A 20292-nucleotide genomic window follows, 5' to 3' on the forward strand; every position below is an offset into this window, starting at 1 on the left:
TGGCGGCAGACCCTAGGTGCCCCTCCCCAGAATTATTGAAGGCAAAAGTGGGCATCTGAGTAAAACTACCAACCTTCCATAAGCCTGCCGAATGGCTTCCTCACCTGAAAAAATTTTACACCCTAAGCAAGGCAAGTGATTTGAAGTCAACAACCTTAACCGCTCAGCCATGATTGCCCTCCACCCCTGTGACCCTTAAGTACAGTCAAGCAGACTCATACAAAAAAGTTCAAGAAATGTCCATCCGGGGGAGCTAACACCAAGCCTGGTGAAAATCCATCAGGTTATTCATGAAAGGATTTTTTTCCTATTTTTAAGCTCTGGTGACCCCTAAGTGCTTTACATGGAATTATTTGTACAAACCTGAGAAAAAGCAGTTGATGCTACAGATCAAGTTTGGTGAAGATTCACACAGTGGTTCATAAGAAGATGTTGTGTTAGTAAAGTGTTATCAATTTTGGCAACAGACCTAGTTTGGGGTAATTCAGAGAAGAAATTTAAATAAAATGTGGATGACACACGATGAATGCTGCTGGACCATCCCCACCATAATAATAGCTCACCCTGAACCCATAGTTCAGGTCAGCTTAAAAAAAAAACAAAAATAAATGTAACAACAAAATATGTAATAATGAAATTAAAACGTATGTTTCCAACAGAACTGTCTCAACCATAATAAAACAATGCCCACTACAACCTGTCTGAGTAATATTTCTTTTCCAGAACAGAAGGCGCTGCTTTCTTCAGTACACTAGGACTAAGAAACAAATATGTGTAATTACAATGGGATGATAATAGTTTAAATATATTTCAATGATGTTGTTTCCTGTTGCAGAAATTCCAAACAAAAGAGTGCTATCAAGTGGCAATAGACTGAAAATATTTCAGTCGTGACACCCTCTCAAACCCGTGACGTCTCAAACCTTAAGTGGACCCACTACTATGATGCCATAAAAACTAGGTCTATAGCAAGTCGGTATAAGTGCATCATTATATTCCAACTGATTACATACACCCCTCCATTTTAGAAGTCATCCTTCAGACTGAACCTCTTTGGGAAGTTCCGTTGTCTCATTTACAATCTACAGGTGGGTTATTTATGTTTGGTGCCAGACTAAAAACATTTAAGCCTTGGCCAGAACTTGAACCCGAGTTAGCTTGATAGCAAGGCAGAAGTGAACTCTTATTTTTTACCTTCAGTTATCAAATGTAAGAGAAGACATATTGCTCAAATAATTATAAGAGAGCATCAAAATTAAAACTAGATATGTGTGCCTAGGACACAGGTGGCCCCCACTTCTGTCACTGTACATGGTTTCGTGACTCCAGATGAAATATTTTTTAAAATGTTTGCAACACAAACTTTTAGGAACTTAATGTGTATTTTTAACTAAGTCAAGAAACATAACTCTGGCCTAGTTGAGTGAGAACACCAGCTGCACAACTTTACATGCTACTGAACAATATTCTGTTTTATGAATCTAGGTCAAGTTCATTTTGAGATACATGGGACACAAATTTTTATTTTTTTGACTAAGTCAAGGGCCATAACTCTTGCATTGTGTCTTCTTTATATCAAGATGATCAGGAAGGGATAAAATTTTGAGAAAATGGTGAATTGAAAGATGAGTTTATCTTATTTATTTTAAAATTATGCCTGTTTTTGTTAGACTGTCGGAACATATGCCTTGAAAGTTTTTTGGCTAAGACCAAAAACAGGGCACAGTTCTGAAAAAATAATAATTGAATATAAAAGTCCCAACAGTATGCTCATGTCCACTTATACAAAGTTTAAGTTGGATGAATTCTGTAAGAGCTGAGTACACAAGAAAATGTAACGGACCAACAGAATGAGTTCAAACACTATATGCCTCCCTGGTCTTCACCCGGGACCATATCTTTTAACACTCACAGCTATATCAATCGTGAAAATACCGCATCTGCCGTCACCTGGTAAAAATACTGATTAATGGTGATTATATTAGTTAAGTTATGGGGAAAGTTCTCCTAGTATTGACCGAGCAATATAGTCCTACATCTCACCTTAACTGTAAATTAACAAATGAAGTCCTAAATCTCATCCTATCTGAATGAACAGCTTGTTTTGCAGACATTATTTTAATGCAAAACACATCACATTCTAAATTCTAATACATGCAAGCCGGTGCAAGCTTGAACCAATACTGATAAAAAGACAGCCAATAAAACACTTGTTACAACTGTACGCAGTAAAGTACATGTATAAGACAGGAAGTTATCATCATAGGCTTCATTTTACAAATATAAATTTTTACTTTACTTCAGGAGAACTACTGCAATAAACATTTGAATTAAGCAAAATATGCATTTCCACCACCTATACAAAGCATTCAGTAATCACTTCCATTTCAAAAGCAAACACTTGTACGTTTTATTTAAACAGACTATGAATTCTCTTTTCCTCTTCAAGCTTATAAGCATCATCCAGATAAACTACCTCTGCCAAGAACTTGACACAAACAGATTCTGAACCATTTTTAACTAACTTAGAAGAAAGGTTGATGCAAGGCTTGCTTCTGGACAAATTTGGCAACATTAAACAAGTAGTGTATCAGAAGTTGCTAGACACTTTCCTTTAGCTTTGGCGGCCTCTATATGCTGTCAATCAGAAACAGGGTTTTCATAAACCCTTTAACAAATGAAAGAAATTATCTTCAGTTAAACAACATTACATTTTTGCAAAACTGCAAAGAAAGAACCCTCCAAAAAACAAGAGGACCATGATGGTCCTGAATCGCTCACCTCTTCCCACATGACCCAGTTTTGAGTATGATGTCGTTTTTTTCTATTATTTGACATAGTGACCTAGTTTTTGAGCTCATGTGACCCAGTTTTGAACTTGACCTAGATATTATCAAGATAAAAATTCTGACCAATTTTCATGAAGATCCATTGAAAAATATGGTCTCTAGAAAGGTCACAAGGTTTTTCTGTTATTTGACCTATTGACCTAGTTTTCGAAGGTACGTGACCCTGTTTTGAACTTATCTAGATATCATCAAGGTGAAAATTCAGATCAATTTTCATGAAGATCCATTGAAAAATATGGCATCTAGAGAGGTCAAAAGATTTTAATAATTTTAGATCTACCTACCTAGTTTTTGACTGCAGTTGACCCAGTTTCAAACTTGACCTAGATATCATCAAGATGAACATTCAGACTAACTTTCATACAGATCCCATGAAAAGTATGGCCTCTAGAGAGGTCACAAGGTTTTTTTTATTATTTGACCTACTGACCTAGTTTTGTAAGGCACGTGACCCAGTTTCAAACTTGACCTAGATATCATCAAGGTGAACATTCTGACCAATTTTTATGGAGATCCATTCACAAGTATGGCCTCTAGAGAGGTCACAAGGTTTTTCTATTTTTAGACCTACTGACCTAGTTTTTGGCAGCACGTGACCCACTTTCAAACTTGACCTAGAGATCATCAAGATGAACATTCAGACCAACTTTCATACAGATCCCATGAAAATAATGGCCTCTAGAGAGGTCACAAGGTTTTTCTATTATTTGACCTACTGACCTAGTTTTTGATGGCACGTGACCCACTTTCGAACTTGACCTAGATATCATCAAGGTGAACATTCTGACCAATTTTCATGAAGATCTCATGAAAAATATGGCCTCTAGAGAGGTCACAAGGTTTTTCTATTTTTAGACCTACTGACCTAGTTTTTGACCGCATGTGACCCAGTTTCGAACTTGACCTAGATATCATCAAGATGAACATTCAGACCAACTTTCATACAGATCTCATGAAAAATATGGCCTTTAGAGAGGTCACAAGGTTTTTCTATTATTTGACCTACTGACCTAGTTTTAGATGGCACATGACCCAGTTTCAAACTTGACCTAGATATCATCAAGGTGAACGTTCTGACCAATTTTCATGAAGATCTCATGAAATATATGGCCTCTAGAGAGGTCACAAGGTTTTTCTATTTTTAGACCTACTGACCTAGTTTTTGATGGCACGTGACCCAGTTTAGAATTTGACCTAGATATCATCAAGATGAACATTCTGACCAATTTTCATGAAGATCTTGTGAAATATATGGCCTCTAGAGAGGTCACAAGGTTTTTCTATTTTTAGACCTACTGACCTAGTTTTTGAAGGCACATGACCCAGTTTCGAACTTGACCTAGATATCATCAAGATGAACATTTTGATCAATTTTCATAAAGATCCCATGAAAAATGTGACCTCTAGAGTGGTCACAAGCAAAAGTTTACGGACGGACGACGGACGACGGACACCGCGCAATCACAAAAGCTCACCTTGTCACTTTGTGACAGGTGAGCTAAAAACTTCTATCAAAAAGGTATGTTTTATCTTTCAAATTCTTGTGAGAAATGTTTTTTTTTGTTTTGGGTTTAACACCGTTTTTCAACAGTATTGCAGTCATGTAACGGCGGGCAGTTAACCTAACCAGTGTTCCTGGATTCTGTACCAGTACAAACCTGTTCTCCGCAAGTAACTGCCAACTTTCCCAAATGAATTATCAGAGGTGGAGGACTAATGATTTCAGACACAATGTCGTTTATCAAATAGTCACTGAGAACATACGCCCCACCCGAGGATCGAACTCGCGACCCAGCGGTCCGTAGACCAACACTCTTACCTACTGAGCTAAGCTGTGAGAAATGTGATTCAATAAGATACAATGTGCTTCATAATTATAACAATCAGTATCCCATACTAATTAAAGCACTTCATGAAGCCAGGATGCAAGCATGCTATGCATCAAATGACCTACACTTACACTCAACTAACCTGGTACCAGCACAGAGAGTTACAGAACCAACATACCTTAACATACATTGTAAATACTTATAACAACAAAACATGCAGGTCAATGTACACATTTATGAATGCAGCAAATTGTTTAATGCAAAAAGCATTCTTTTGCATGAAAGCATATACTCATGCAATAACAACACGTGATCTACCTTTTGAACACAAGTTCACTAGAAACCCCAACATCTTTGTATTTATTTCCACCATTTTCAATAATATCATCAACTTCTGTTGCTTTCAGTAAGGTTATGCTGGTTGACAGCGAATGCTGACCAAATCCCGCTGAAAGTATCATAATCATTGTATGATTAATATTTAAACAGGTGAAGGATGGTATACCTTTTTATGATTGGTTCGGTTGCAAAACCCACTTCCTTATATTTGTCACCTCCTCCTTCAATTATTTCGTCTACTTCTGTGGCTCTAAGTAATGAGATGTTTGTTGCTAATGACTGCTGACCAAATCCCGCTGTAGATTAAATCATGTTGATTATGATACTGTATTAAGGTTATCATATTCACTGGGAACTAATTCTCATCATTTCTGTGATTGGGCCAATGCTCAAAATATAATCCCAATAAACAAATAAAAATCAAAATCTTTCAATCCTTAAAAATTCCAATTCACTTCTTCATATACCCAAGAAATGGTCCGTTTTAGCCAAACGACAAACTTTCATGCCTATAAAACTAAATGGTTTCAAAGTGTAAATATTACAAGAATCAGACAAACTTTACCTCATATGACCTTATTTCTAGTAACAATTAAAGGCATCTTATACCCAGTTTTCATATTTGAAAACAAGAGCTGTCAGTAATGCTGACAAATGCCCCCGCAGCACCTTGACCTTTGACCTGGTGACATTGACCTTTGACCTGGTGACCCCAAAGTCAGTGGTGTACTCAGTAAGTACTATCAGCATGGGAAGTTTGAAGGTCCTGGGTGAAGTGGTTCGCGAGTAAAGTGCCTTCATGCAAAAGTTAACATTGGCCCCTGTGACCTTGACCTTTGACCTGGTGACCCCAAAGTCAGTAGTGTTGGTGTACTCATAAAGTACTATCAGCATGTAAAGCTTGAAGGTCCTGGGTGAAGTGGTTCACGAGTAAAGTGCCTTCATGCAAAAAGTTAACGTTGGCCCCTGTGACATTGACCTTTGACCTGGTGACCCCAAAGTCAGTAGGAGTGGTGGACTCAATAAGTACTATCAGCATGTGAAGTTTGAAGGTCCTGGGTGCAGTGGTTCGCGAGTAAAGTGCCTTCATGCAAAAAGTTAACGTTGGCCCCTGTGACCTTGACCTTTGACCTGGTGACCCCAAAGTCAGTAGGAATGGTGTACTCAATAAGTACTATCAGCATGTGAAGTTTGAAGGTTCTGGGTGCAGTGGTTCGCGAGTAAAGTGCATTCATGCAAAAAGTTAACGTTGTGACGAACGAACTAACGAACAAACGAACGGACAGTTGAAAACTAATATGCCTCCCTTCAGGGACATAAAAAAATGTACAATTAGTACACAATATCTATGTAAACATGAAATTAACATGTTTGTTCATAACACTAACAGTATTGTGTGCTAAGTAAACAAGAGGACCATGATGGTCCTGAATCGCTCACCTCTTCCCACATGACCCAGTTTTGAGTATGACGTCGTTTTTTCTATTATTTGACATAGTGACCTAGTTTTTGAGCTCATGTGACCCAGTTTTGAACTTGACTTAGATAGTATCAAGGTAAAAATTCTGACCAATTTTCAAGAAGATCCATTGAAAAAAATGGTCTCTAGAGAGGTCACAAGGTTTTTCTATTATTTGACCTATTGACCTAGTTTTCGAAGGTACGTGACCCTGTTTTGAACTTTACCTAGATATCATCAAGGTGAACATTCTCACTAATTTTCATGAAGATCTCATGAAAAATATGGCCTCTAGAGAGGTCACAAGGTTTTTCTATTTTTATACCTACTGGCCTAGTTTATGACCACACGTGACCCAGTTTCGAAATTGACCTAGATATCATCAAGGTGAACATTCAGATCAATTTTCATGAAGATCCATTGAAAAATATGGCCTCTAGAGAGGTCAAAAGATTTTAATAATTTCAGACCTACTGACCTAGTTTTTGACCGCAGTTGACCCAGTTTCAAACTTGACCTAGATATCATCAAGATGAACATTCAGACCAACTTTTATAAAGATCCCATGAAAAGTATGGCCTGTATAGAGGTCACAAGGTTTTTTTATTATTTGACCTACTGACCTAGTTTTTTAAGGCACGTGACCCAGTTTCAAACTTGACCTAGATATCATCAAGGTGAACATTCTGACCAATTTTTATGGATATCCATTCACAAGTATGGCCTCTAGAGAGGTCACAAGGTTTTTCTGTTTTTAGACCTACTGACCTAGTTTTTAACCGCACATGACCCTGTTTCGAACTTGACCTAGATATCACCAAGATGAACATTCAGACCAAATTTCATACAGATCCCATGAAAAATATGGCCTCTAGAGAGGTCACAAGGTTTTTCTATTATTTGACCTACTGACCTAGTTTTTGAAGGTACGTGACCCAGTTTCGAACTTGACCTAGATATCATCAAGGTGAACATTCTGACCAATTTTCATGAAGATCTCATGAAATATATGGCCTCTAGAGAGGTCCCAAGGTTTTTCCATTTTTAGACCTACTGACCTAGTTTTTGACCGCACATGACCCAGTTTCGAAACTGACCTAGATATCATCAAGATGAATACTCAGACCAATTTTCATGAAGATCTTGTGAAATATATGGCCTTTAGAGAGGTCACAAGGTTTTTCTATTATTTGACCTACTGACCTAGTTTTTAACGGCACGTGACCCGGTTTCTAACTTGACCTAGATATCATCAAGATGAACGTTCTGACCAATTTTCATGAAGATCTTGTGAAATATATGGCCTCCTGAGAGGTCAGAACGTTTTTCTATTTTTAGACCTACTGACCTAGTTTTTGAAGGCACGTGACCAAGTTTCGAACTTGACCTAGATATCATCAAGGTGAACATTCTGACCAATTTTCATGAAGATCTTGTGAAATATATGGCCTCTAGAGAGGTCACAAGGTTTTTCTATTTTTAGACCTACTGACCTAGTTTTTGAAGGCACGTGACCCAGTTTCGAACCTGATCTAGATATCATCAAGATGAACATTCTGACCAACTTTCATAAAGATCCCATGAAAAATGTGACCTCTAGAGTGGTCACAAGCAAAAGTTTACGGACGCACGCACGGAGGACGACGGACACCGTGCGATCACAAAAGCTCACCTTGTCACTTTGTGACAGGTGAGCTAAAAATAGAACATACTTGATAAATGTGATTATGTATGTGTATGAATTACTACTGCCACTATTTCAAACAAATGACAGTTACTACACGGCATTTAAGTGTGAAAGCAGGCATACAAATACAGTTACTTTTTATATTTAGCCAATGAAATACATTTGATGAGCATCTTCTACATTTAAAGTCAATATCTAATGATGAAATACTTTTACAGTGAAAAATGTGCATATTATATCTTTAAAGTTTCTTGATCTGATTTGACAGAATTTAAAGTCATTAAAAACAATGCTATCCCTCTACACCATAAATTACATTGTTGTTTAGCAGAGTATAAGATTTCGTCCCCCCACTACTTGCCCTGAAGAACTTGTCTAGTATTCAGTAAAACTGACACACCCATAGTGATTGTCACTCTCTCAATAGAATTACATATGTTTTCAATGTTATTTGTCATTTATTAACATACTGTGGGAAATTAAACAGACGTTATACAATTGTAATATTACTAATAATAATACCACGAATAAAAGATCTTCATTTCCGGACTGTAGTCACTGTACTATAAACACATTCTTTTTCACTTATTACAAATTTTTTTAATGTACCCTAGAATTAAATAGTGTGACAGATAAAATTACCAATCTGTGCCAGTTTCTTCCTCTCATCTACTGTAATGAGCCGTCTCCACATGGACGGGAATCTTTTATACAGAGAGCCTCTGAACATGCGCAAATAGTTCCCAACCTGCGAACAGATTTAAAGAAAAATTATTATCAACATATTAACAAGCAAATTCAATGAATTGGTATCCCCGGCCGAAAGGGTTTGCGGTGAGGAATGGCAAAAATATACCTGGCAAAAAGTTAAGGATGTTACTATGAAGCAAATAATTTCATTAGTCAAAATCGTGTTAACAGAAAATGAATGGGGGGGGGGGCAGGGGGGGGGTGACCTGGTGAGGGTACAAAACTTCACATGTTGATTATAAGTATTGATGGAAAATTAATAATTAAAAAAAAAACAAGAGCTGTCCGTAAGACAGCGTGCTCCACTATTCGGGGATTTGACAATAAAATGAATATATGTCTGAATAAGACACCTCTACTATAAAAGGAAGATGTATACACCAAGTGGCATAATTCCATCAAATACACAAATTAGAGTTATTAGGATTGTTAAAACAAATGCAGATGGTGATGGTAAAGATTATTTTGAGTTTCAAGTCATTATTTTATATAGTACCAAAGTTAAGTCCAGAAAATGAAGTTTGTTAAAAAAATTAAGTGTAAAAGGGGCATAATTTGGTCAAAAATACAAATCATAGTTATGGGGATTGTTACCACACATGCAGATGATAGAGATAAAGATACATTTTAAGTTTCAAGTCGTTACCTTATATTGCATTAAAGTAATATCCAGAAGGCAAAGATTGCAAAAAAAAATATAGGTACAAAAGGGGCATAATTCTGTCAAAAATACAATCAGAGTTATGGGGTATGTAACCACACATGCAGATGATGATTATAAACAAATATTTTCAATTTCAAGTCATTATCTTTTAAAGTACCAGAGATATGTCTATTAATAAAGCTTTTGAAAAAAATTTAACATGAAAATAATTCCAAGTATAACTCCTTGGTGACCTTGGGTATAATGAGCCCAGCCCCTGCATAAACTATGTTTGTATGCTGCACATTGTTTATGAGAACTTACAGTAAGATATAAGCAAAATTAACAAAGTTACGACAAAAAAAAACAAGAGGACCATGATGGTCCTGAATCGCTCACCTATCCCCACATGACCCAGTGTTGAACTGAGTATGACCTAGTTATTTCTATTATTTGACATAGTGACCTAGTTTTTTAGCACATGTGACCTAGATATCATCAAGATAAAAAATTCTGACCAATTTTCATGAAGATCCATTGAAAAATATGACCTCTAGAGAGGTCACAAGGTTTTGCTATTATTTGACCTAATGACCTAGTTTTTGAAGGCACGTGACCCACCTTTAAACTTGACCTAGATATCATCAAGGTGAACATTCTCACCAATTTTCATGAAGATCTCGTGAAAAATATGGCCTCTAGAGAGGTCACAAGGTTTTTCTATTTTTCGACCTACTGACCTAGTTTTTGACCGCACATGACCCAGTTACAAACCTGACCTAGATATCATCAAGCTGAACATTCTCAACAATTTTCATGAAGATCCATTGAGAAATATGGCCTCTAGAGACATCAAAAGGTTTTTCTATTTTTAGACCTACTGACCTAGTTTTTGACCGCACGTAACCCAGTTTCAAACATGACCTAGATATCATCAAGGTCAACATTCTGACCAATTTTCATGAAGATCTCTTGAAAAATATGGCCTCTAAAGAGGTCACAAGGTTTTTCTATTTTTAGATCTACTGACCTAGTTATTGACCGCACGTGACCCAGTTTCAAACCTGACCTAGATATCATCAAGATGAACATTCTGACCAATATTCATAAAGATCCCATGAAAAATATGGCCTCTAGAGAGGTCACAAAGTTTTTCTATTTTCAGACCTACTGACCTAGTTTTTGACCGTACGTGACCCAGTTTCAAATCTGACCTAGATATCATCAAGGTGAACATTCTGACCATTTTTCATGAAGATCCATTGAGAAATATGGCCTCCAGAGAGGTCACAAGGTTTTTCTATTTTTAGACCTACTGACCTAGTTTTTGACCCCACGTGAGCCAGTTTTGAACTTGACCTAGGTATCATCAAGGTGAACATTCTGACCAATATTCATGAAGATCTCATGAAAAATATGACCTCTAGAGAGGTCACAAGGTTTTTCTATTTTTAGACCTACTGACCTAGTTTTTGACCCCACGTAATCCAGTTTCGAACTTGACCTAGATATCATCAAGGTGAACATTCTGACCAATATTCATAAAGATCCCATGAAAAATATGGCCTCTAGAGAGGTCACAAAGTTTTTCTATTTTCAGACCTACTGACCTAGTTTTTGACCGTATGTGACCCAGTTTCAAATCTGACCTAGATATCATCAAGGTGAACATTCTGACCAATTTTCATGAAGATCTCATGAAAAATATGACCTCTAGAGAGGTCACAAGGTTTTTCTATTTTTAGATCTACTGACCTAGTTTTTGACCGCACCTGACCCAGTTTCGAACTTGACCTAGATATCATCAAGATAAACATTCTGACCAACTTTCATAAAGATCCCATGAAAAATGTGACCTCTAGAGTGGTCACAAGCAAAAGTTTACGGACGGACGGACGACGGACAACAGACGCCACGCGATCACAAAAGCTCACCTTGTCACTTCGTGACAGGTGAGCTAAAAAGGTTGCTGAAAAACTTTAAGTTTAACCTAAAAAATAACCTAAGTATAAGACCTTGGTGACCTTGACCTTTGATAAAATGGGCCCAGTCCCTGTACATACTTTGTTAACATACTGGACAATGTTAATGTGAAGTTACAGTAAGATATAAGCAATAGTAACAAAGATATGACAGAAAAACAAAGGTTGCCGAAAAACTTTAACCATAAAAATAACCTAAGTATAACAGCTTGGTGACCTTGACATTTGGTATAATGGGCTCAGCCCCTACATATACATTGTTTGTATACTGGACAATGTTTATGTGAAGTTACAGTAAGATATAAGCAATAGAAACAAAGATATGACAGAAAAACAAAGATTGTCGAAAAACTTTAACCTAGAAGGGTCACACCGACGCCGGGGAAAGTAGTATAGCCCCCTATTCTCCCAATACTGGAGCTAAAAAAAGGAGGGGGGGGGGGGGGCAGATGCATGACCGGGATGGTGACATGACTGAGTGGAGAGTGAGGTGAGGGAAACTTTGCATGCTGATAAAATATTCATGGAAGATTTGAAAAAAAATAATCAAAAGGAATGATTTTTTTTTAGGGGGGGTGGGGCGGACAGGGAGGGGGTGTGACCAAGGCAACAACTTCACATGTTTATAATAAATGTTTATGGAAAAGAATGAACAAAGTTTAATGAAATTCTACCAACTGGTTGGTTTGTTATGTACAAATCTGTGGAGTTTTTAACAATTAAAGGGCAATAACTCTAAGGGAAACTGAATCCAAAAAAAATAAAAATTGACAGGCATCATTGTGGTATGCTGGTTCATGTTTATTTCAAGTTTTATGAAATTCTATCTGATAGTTACTGAGAAATTGCTGCAGACGGACATTTTTGGGCATTTTTCAGTAAATAAAGGGTAATAACTCTAAGGAAAATTGACCAATCCAAAAAAAAACTTGACAGGCATCATCGCAGTATGTAGTTTCATGAAATTCTACCTGCTAGTTACTGAGAAATGGCTGCGGACGGACAAAGCCATTTCAATACCCCCCTCACGATTTCATCGGCCGGGGATAATAAGATTTAAGTATTATAAGGTTGTATGAGATATATATGTCTGGGTTCTCGCCAGGCTACAAGTATTATTACATGTTGGTTGTTCTTCCACCCTGGCAAGCACTGAGTCATCCAACACAGAGTACTAAAAAACAAGCTCAGATATGCTTTAAGTGATACTTATGAATTTAACTAAAAACTTTCTATCAGATCGTTTGTTTATAATGATAATGGTGTTTTTTTTTTAATGTTGTTAGTATTTTCTACAAAGGAAAGAAATGAAACCATAAGCCAGTTGGACAGCTTCCTTACATGAAGAATTCAATGCCTTAACCACTCGGCCACAGAGGCCCTAGCCTGTTAATAGATCTTGTCCTTATTTATAAATTTAAGTATTTCGCCTAAAAAGCGATAGAATAAGGTTTATTTAATTCAGCAGAACTGTGAAATATTTACACCGATTATTATTAATACATGTTAAACAAGAGCTGTCACAGGAGACAGCGCCCTCGACTATTTCCATGCTGGATAGTGAAACTGGGCACATCTGAGGAAACTAGAGCTGTCACTGGAGTGTTTAATGACTCCAACTGTGGATGAAGATATTGCACACTAGCCTGAGTCTATGTCAAAAATATCAACTTAAAGTAATAAGAGAGGTAAAGATAAAATGTATCAAAACACTACACAGGTATATCCTAAGCAAAAAGGGGCATAATTCATTAAATATTGGTGCCAGAGTTATGCACCTTGTGTCATACGGTGTGGGTGATGATGTTGAACAACTATTTTAAGTTTGAATCAAATCCATTCAGTAATAACAGAGACAGAGTGAAAGTACATCAAAACTTTAACCTAAAATTCCAAGTAAAAAGGGGGAATAATTAAGGAACAATTGGTGACAGAGTTATGCATCTTGCATCATATGGTGTGGGTGATGATGTTGAACAACTATTTTAAGTTTGAATCAAATCCATTCAGTAATAACAGAGACAGAGTGAAAGTACATCAAAACTTTAACCTAAAATTCTAAGTAAAAAGGGGAAATAATTCATGAAAAATTGGTCCCAGAGTTATGCACCTTGTGCCATGTGATAAGGGTAATGATGTTGAACAAGTGTTTAAGTTTGAATCAGATCCATTCAGTAATAACAGAGATAGAGTGAAAGTGCATAAAACTTTAACCTGAAATTCTAAGTAAAAAGGGGAATAATTCATAAAAAATTGTGCCAGAGTTATGCATCTTGTGTCATATGATGTGGGTGATGATGCTGAACAACTATTTTAAGTTTGAATCAAATCCATTCAGTAATAACAGAGGTATAGTGAAAGTGCACCAAAACTTTCACCTGAAATTCTAAGTAAAAAGGGGGAATAATTCATGAAAAAATGGTGCCAGAGTTATGCACCTTGTGTCATATGATGTGGGTGATGATGTTGAACAACTATTTCAAGTTTGAAACAAAATCCATTCAGTAATAACAGAGATAGAGTGAAAGTGCATCAAAACTTTAACCTGAAAATCTAAGTGAAAAGGGGGGATAATTCATGAAATATTGGTGCCAGAGTTATGGCCCTTATGTCAGATGATGTGGATAATGATGAGGAATAAGTATTTCAAGTTTGAATCAAATCCATCAAGTAATTACAGAGGTAAGTTGAAAGTTGCTCATTTTTTATGGCTAAATAGCCGTTTTCATGAAAAAATCATCAAGTTTCCTATATTGAATGGATTAGTAGAGCCAACAGTTGTGTACAGAATGCATGATTATAACTTATAGCACTTTACTTAATCCAAGGAAATTCAGAATTCCATGAAAGATTGAACCAGGAACTTTTTGCTTTAATTTTATGTATTGATGCTTCTGCATCTGGAGAGAGTGTTCTTTCTGACATGTTTTAGCATACAATACTCAAAAGATTGTGGAGATATCATGTCAAAACAGTCTTTTATGGGCAGTCATTTCTTTTCAGAAATGAAGTTGTTAAAACAAAAATGAAAGTCGTTCTTTTGCTGGATTGTCCATACTTAGATTAAAATTACATGTATTTAAACTGGGAATTCTTCTCCCTATAATTACTGCAACATGACAATATCAAAAAGGAATGGCAGTCAATTCTTCAGACAGTATGAATAACAATTTATTTCGTAAAATTCACTTACTGGTACTGATGATAAACCCAAACAGAAAATGAGGTTTTTTACCTGTAACTTTTTAATTTCTGTAAATTGTAAGCAATGGTCGGTATCAAAATTAAGCTTAACATTTGCTGAAAACGTTACATAATTCAAATTTATATCTAGTTAGCACACTCACACAAAGTGAGGCCCTAAACAGGGTTTGTAAAATGGGGACCGTATGAACGTTGACTGATGATAAATTCGAACACTCTGTCATTTACAAAATTTTCTTCATATTTTCATATCGAAACTTTCCACAAAAAGGTGCAGCAGTCATTGTCAGGCCTTCATGTTTCGACAATGAGCATGCACAAAAAACACCCTCTCCCCAGTAATTTTGGATAATTTTTTTTTATAAAAATAAATGTAAGTCATTTATTTATACAGAATATTTACCAATTTTGTTTTTGTTTACACCAGTTGGTGTTGTAAGTGGAAACTATTAAATGGTGTGTTCTATTTTATAAATAACAAATTGCAATATTTCCAAGGTGGTCGACTTTATCATCTGTCCGGGTTTATCATCAGTACCAGTATCCAAATTCATGTTTGTCCGAAATTTTGTGTAGTTTCTGACATTAACTCGCAATTTTTTTGTTAAATCGTGGTTGATTTTTTGCATGGTGTGCAAGTATTTAAATTGAGAAGCATAAAATCAGTGATAGCACTACACTGTCTCATCCTCTGATGGCTCGATAAACACTGAGGTCAGCGAAAACGAAAGTACACTTTGGCAGGTGGCGGTAAAACAAGGCTTTTTTTAGGAGTTGGGGAAGACGCTGGGCGCTGGTCAAATGGGGAAAAACCACGCGGAAGAGGCCAATTTGGGGAAAATTCACAATATTATATCCATCATGTGATACTGCTTTTACAGTGTATTAGTACATTAGATTTTTTACAGCAATTCAGATTTTAAGTTATCCTATTTCAGGGATCAAATTTAATTTTCCCCCACTAACAATGCAGTGCCATTTTTTCCACTAGCAACATGGTTGGTTCCACTTGGTTATTTGGTTTCATAATAAATGTTCAGCTCCGTTTCCAACGTTTTCACGGTTCGGACAGGCCGGGACTTTCTAGTTTCAGAACAAACCAAAGTACTTGATGATTCTCTGGACTTTTGGCTGGACGCAGAAGTTTTAAGTTCTTTCAGGTCACTGCCCATGGTGTCGCTAGAATTTTAAGTATCCCTTGTCCTTTTTCGCCTAAAGAAACTTTTGATTTTCCTCTCCATTTTTGCATTTTTCGAATCACCAACCAAAACAAAAGTAAATTTCGTCTAGACGCTTACTTAGATATCCGATAATTTCATTTATAACAGCGACAAGCGTCTACAAGTGGTCACGTGTTTATCAGTAAAATAACTAATTCGTCGATTATCAAACTTGATCGCGAAAATATTCCAGTGCCATGATTTCCTACTTGGATTTTTTTATTCTCACTCGAATTTCATGAGTTAGTGACCGCTAAATTTGATCCCTGAAACATATGAATTAGAGGTAGATTGGGGAAAATTGATTTTTTGGGGAAAATTGATCTATTGGGGAAAAATTTTCCAAGGGGAAGATGCCGACTATCGGTGTCACTTTCTTAGTAAAAAAAAAAACCCTGTAAAATGACATAATTTTAAGACTGCTGTTCATATTCTTTTGAAAACTACGGATCAGCGACTTTGATGTTATTGAATCAGTCTAAAATCTTGCCTACGGGTAAAATTAAATGGTTAATTGTTTGCAGATGGTGACAGTAGGTGGTAAGATAATTAATACCTCAGGCACGTATCTCTCGATAAACAAGCTAGGGATTATAGACAACTATCAAAATTATGTTTGAAGAGTAAATCCTGGCTACTCGATATTGAATTTCAAGTATTTTCTAAAGGTCTACATAATTTTTGGGTCCGAGATACGATTTTTCAACAGAGGACTTTTTTTCTGAAATTTAGCCTGTTATGCTGTAGTTTCGATCCCCTTAACACTTTCTTCTGCGCATGCGCATTAACAAAGACATGTGCAAGGGTCAAAATTAGGTCAAAATATATTTTGGCCATTCCTCCAAAGATTTAAATAGCTTAAAACACAAAGAAATATAAAATATATAAATTATGCATACATGAAACCAACCACGTCATCAGTCTGAATCACTAAAAAACTTTCTTGTTAATTCGCACCCTCTGAATGCATATGTGTAGAAAGTCTTGTTTAATGTGAAAAATTAGTATTTACCGCACAGCTCACTTTGTTCATTCCGCCCTGAAGCCACTTGTATGTAGAATTGTAAAATAACGATGTACAAACTGGAAAGTGTAACTTTTTAAAAACACATGTCAACTGGATGATTAGTTTCTGGACGAAGAAATTAGTTTAGGCACAGCAGCCTTATTTCGTTTGACCCTCTATAAGACACCAATCAGTTGGTTGAAAAATCAAAAATACTGGCATTATGCAACAAAATGTATTATTAAATAAGATTCGAAGCAAAATCAAGAAATTTAGAGTCAAAAGAGCAGGTGCGCGGACAATTGCATGAACCAACAACCCGCGAAATCGTCAGCCACTCGCCCCATTTTGCATTAAAAATGGTGGACCAGTAAGTATGAATTTAACGGTAAAATACGGGGTTTTTGAAAGGGAAGCAACTACCGGCCGAAAAATCAATACACACCTGCAAGAGTCCGGTTGCGTGGAAGAAAGTTTACCGAAAATTAAATGGAAACTACAACGATTTAATGGCAAATAATAGGGAATTTAGATGAAATTAAGGTCGAATATATACTGTGGCAACCATTTGTTTGATGATTTATCTGCTTTTTGCGCATGTTGAGTGATAAATTCGCGTTTTACGCTTAGGTGAATCTTCAACGTATCAAACGTAACCAGTACTTGGCTGATGTCAGAGGCGTCTCGTGCATTATTTCGGAAAATGCTAAGGGATCGAAACCACAGGAAGGGTCGAACTGACAAGAACTTCCTCTTCTTCCCGTTAAGAGCTGGGATCTTTGCAGAACGTAATTAGCTCTGCGAGACTGAGTATGCGTAATGGCCTTCAGTCTCCAAAAGTTTAAAAGTGTCATTTAAAATTCTTTAAAATTATCTACAATGTTGTCAATTCAGTGGTGTGGTGGCAGGTCACTCAATCAGGAGGGACCTGAAGGCTTCCAAGGTTGGGGCTGTAACAACAGTGGTGGGGAGGTTGTTCCACTCTCTAGCCGTCCTAGGGAAGAAGGCGTTGGCATATCTGTTGTCACTGATGCGGTCTTGGAAGAACCTGTGTTGGCCTCGAGTGCGTGCATCACTGCGTTGTAGGTACCTGTCTGAGGGGATGTCAACAAGATTGTTCTCTATCCTGAACATCATTGCTAGCCTGATCTGTCTGCGCCGACTTTCCAGTGACTCCCAGCCTAGGTCCGATAGCATATTCATGACGCATCCTGGGGTCTTTGTGTGGTAATCATTGCAGGCATAACGGGCAGCTCTCCTCTGTACATTCTCAAGTGTTTGGATACTGGATCTTGTGTAGGGGTCCAAGACAATTGACGCATATTCCAGTGTCGGTCGTACCGTAAAAAGTAGGCATATTCATTTTTTTATGGCAGTGGCTAGGGTTACGGTACCGTAATCCTAGCCTCCGATTCTAGGATTACGGAAGTTCCGTATTTCTAGACAACCCTACGAGAATAGGCTAGGATAACGGAAGTATTTAAGAGGAATCAAATATATATGTTAGGACATGCATAAATGATGTTGTTAACTTACTTGTTTCACTTAAAATAGCGATTTTTCATGTCTGCCATATTATTTCGTGTTATCGATCCGCCATTTTGGGTTAGTAAAATATAGATGGACAATTATTTATGCACTGTTGATGAATGATTATGAATGATAAAAGTTAAAATCTTCTGAATGAAAATAGTAATGTTTCAATGTTTACATAATTGTCCAACTATATCCGGGTTACATCACGAGGAGGTGCTCAGTTCATGGCCCATTTCTTTTTCTTTTCAATTTCCATAATAAATAATCGTTGGTTTTTTTTTTTGTTATTGTTTTTTTTTTTTAAATATTGTTGTAATTTTGTTTTTGTTTTCGAGTACGTTATTATTTCATAGTCGTGATTTTGCATTTTTTTTCTTTCATTTTTAATTGTTCTTCTCACCTTTTTTTCTTTTCTCTTTCTTCTTTTACTAACCCAAAATGGCGGATCGATAACACGAAATAATACGACAGGCATAAAAAGTCGCTATTAAGTTTAAAACATCATTTATGCATGTCCTAATATATATATTTGACTCCTCTTAAATACTTCCGTAATCCTAGCCTATTCTCACAGGGTTGTCTAGAAATACGGAACTTCCGTAATCCTAGAATCCGAGGCTAGGATTACGGTACCGTAACCCTAGCCACTGCCTTTTTTTATGGGAGGTTTTCATGTCCCGGTGGGAGACCGGGAGATATACTGAAAAAACGGGAGAAAAAGTCTTCCGGCGGGAGATACGGCATACATTTCAAATGTAATGCTCATGGCATCGACCTTCGACTAAATACTATGAAAACAAAGAAAACAAGCTTGTTTGATCAACCCAGCCGAGGCGTCTGAATAACACAGCGGCAAAGTAAGCATAATTCATGTACCAAGTCTTAAAATAAACAAGAATTAATTACTTCAGAACCGATATAATACGCTTCTCCATTTTCCTCCAAAGAAAACGACTTCGGTTTATCACCGAATGTTTTCAATCTTCCACCTGACGCCATTTTTCCGGCTGCTGTAATAATATTAACCTGTAAGAAATACTTCTCAAAGGTTAGAGGACACTACTTCAATGGTTGGCAACAAACGGTCAGTCAAATAAACTTGAAACTTGAAACTTGAAACACAATATGACGGACGATCCCGTCTGAAATACTGATAAGTGCGCTGTGTTTGTAATAAAATATCATCAACCAAAGATAAATTCCCTCGGATCAAGGTTAACCACCTAAAACGACTCTACAGAAGACGGGATAAAGCCTTTACGAAATATAAGACAAAAAAAAAATTCCCAAGGAAACTTACCTTAGTCTCAAACATCAATGTAGGAAAGAAACCAAATTAGCATATGAAGAGTACCTTGAAGATATCCTTAATGTGAACGTCGAAACTGATCAAACGCAAGCACAACATAACAGACCAAATACCAAGAAATTATACACCCTTCTCAAGCACTCAAAACAAGATTCCACTGGCACTGACACACTCAAACATGACAACAAACTTCACACACAGGACCCTGACAAAGCCACAGTACTTAATAAGCAATTTCAGTCAGTTTTTACTTCAAAATCTCCTCTCTCTCTGAAATCTTTGGCTGATATGAAGGTCCAGGATATCGCAGATACATGTAAAGAGATCCCAGGAAAAGAAACGTACAGTCCACACAAACCTATGCATGCCTGATATTGAAATTTCCACACAAGGTATCGAAAAACTTCTTAGCAACCTTTATCCCCATAAAGCTGCAAGGCCCGACCAAATAAGACCGGTCGTACTTAAGAATATTAGCC

At 36.8% G+C, this 20292-nt stretch overlaps 1 protein-coding gene across 6 annotated transcripts in view; it reads right to left on the minus strand.

The window, feature by feature from the left end:
• LOC123533759 (SWI/SNF-related matrix-associated actin-dependent regulator of chromatin subfamily B member 1-like) overlaps window positions 1-19552 on the minus strand; it is a 34740-nt gene extending 15188 nt beyond the window's left edge. For 2 of the 6 annotated variants that reach the window (XM_045315594.2, XM_045315592.2), the window contains exons 1-4: window positions 19411-19552; window positions 8806-8911; window positions 5184-5313; window positions 698-757 (exon numbers count right to left, since the gene is read on the minus strand). In XM_045315594.2, the coding sequence (XP_045171529.2) occupies window positions 698-757; window positions 5184-5313; window positions 8806-8911; window positions 19411-19503 (389 nt within the window). In that variant the 5' untranslated portion in view covers window positions 19504-19552. Of the gene's footprint in view, window positions 1-697; window positions 758-4996; window positions 5127-5183; window positions 5314-8805; window positions 8912-19410 lie in introns of all 6 variants that reach the window. The other 4 variants (XM_045315597.2, XM_045315596.2, XM_045315598.2 and 1 more) reach the window with 2 other exon arrangements.
• Window positions 19553-20292: the final 740 nt, after the last annotated feature.

Source organism: Mercenaria mercenaria, chromosome 12 (genome assembly GCF_021730395.1).
Source record: "Mercenaria mercenaria strain notata chromosome 12, MADL_Memer_1, whole genome shotgun sequence".
Taxonomy (NCBI): domain Eukaryota; kingdom Metazoa; phylum Mollusca; class Bivalvia; order Venerida; family Veneridae; genus Mercenaria; species Mercenaria mercenaria.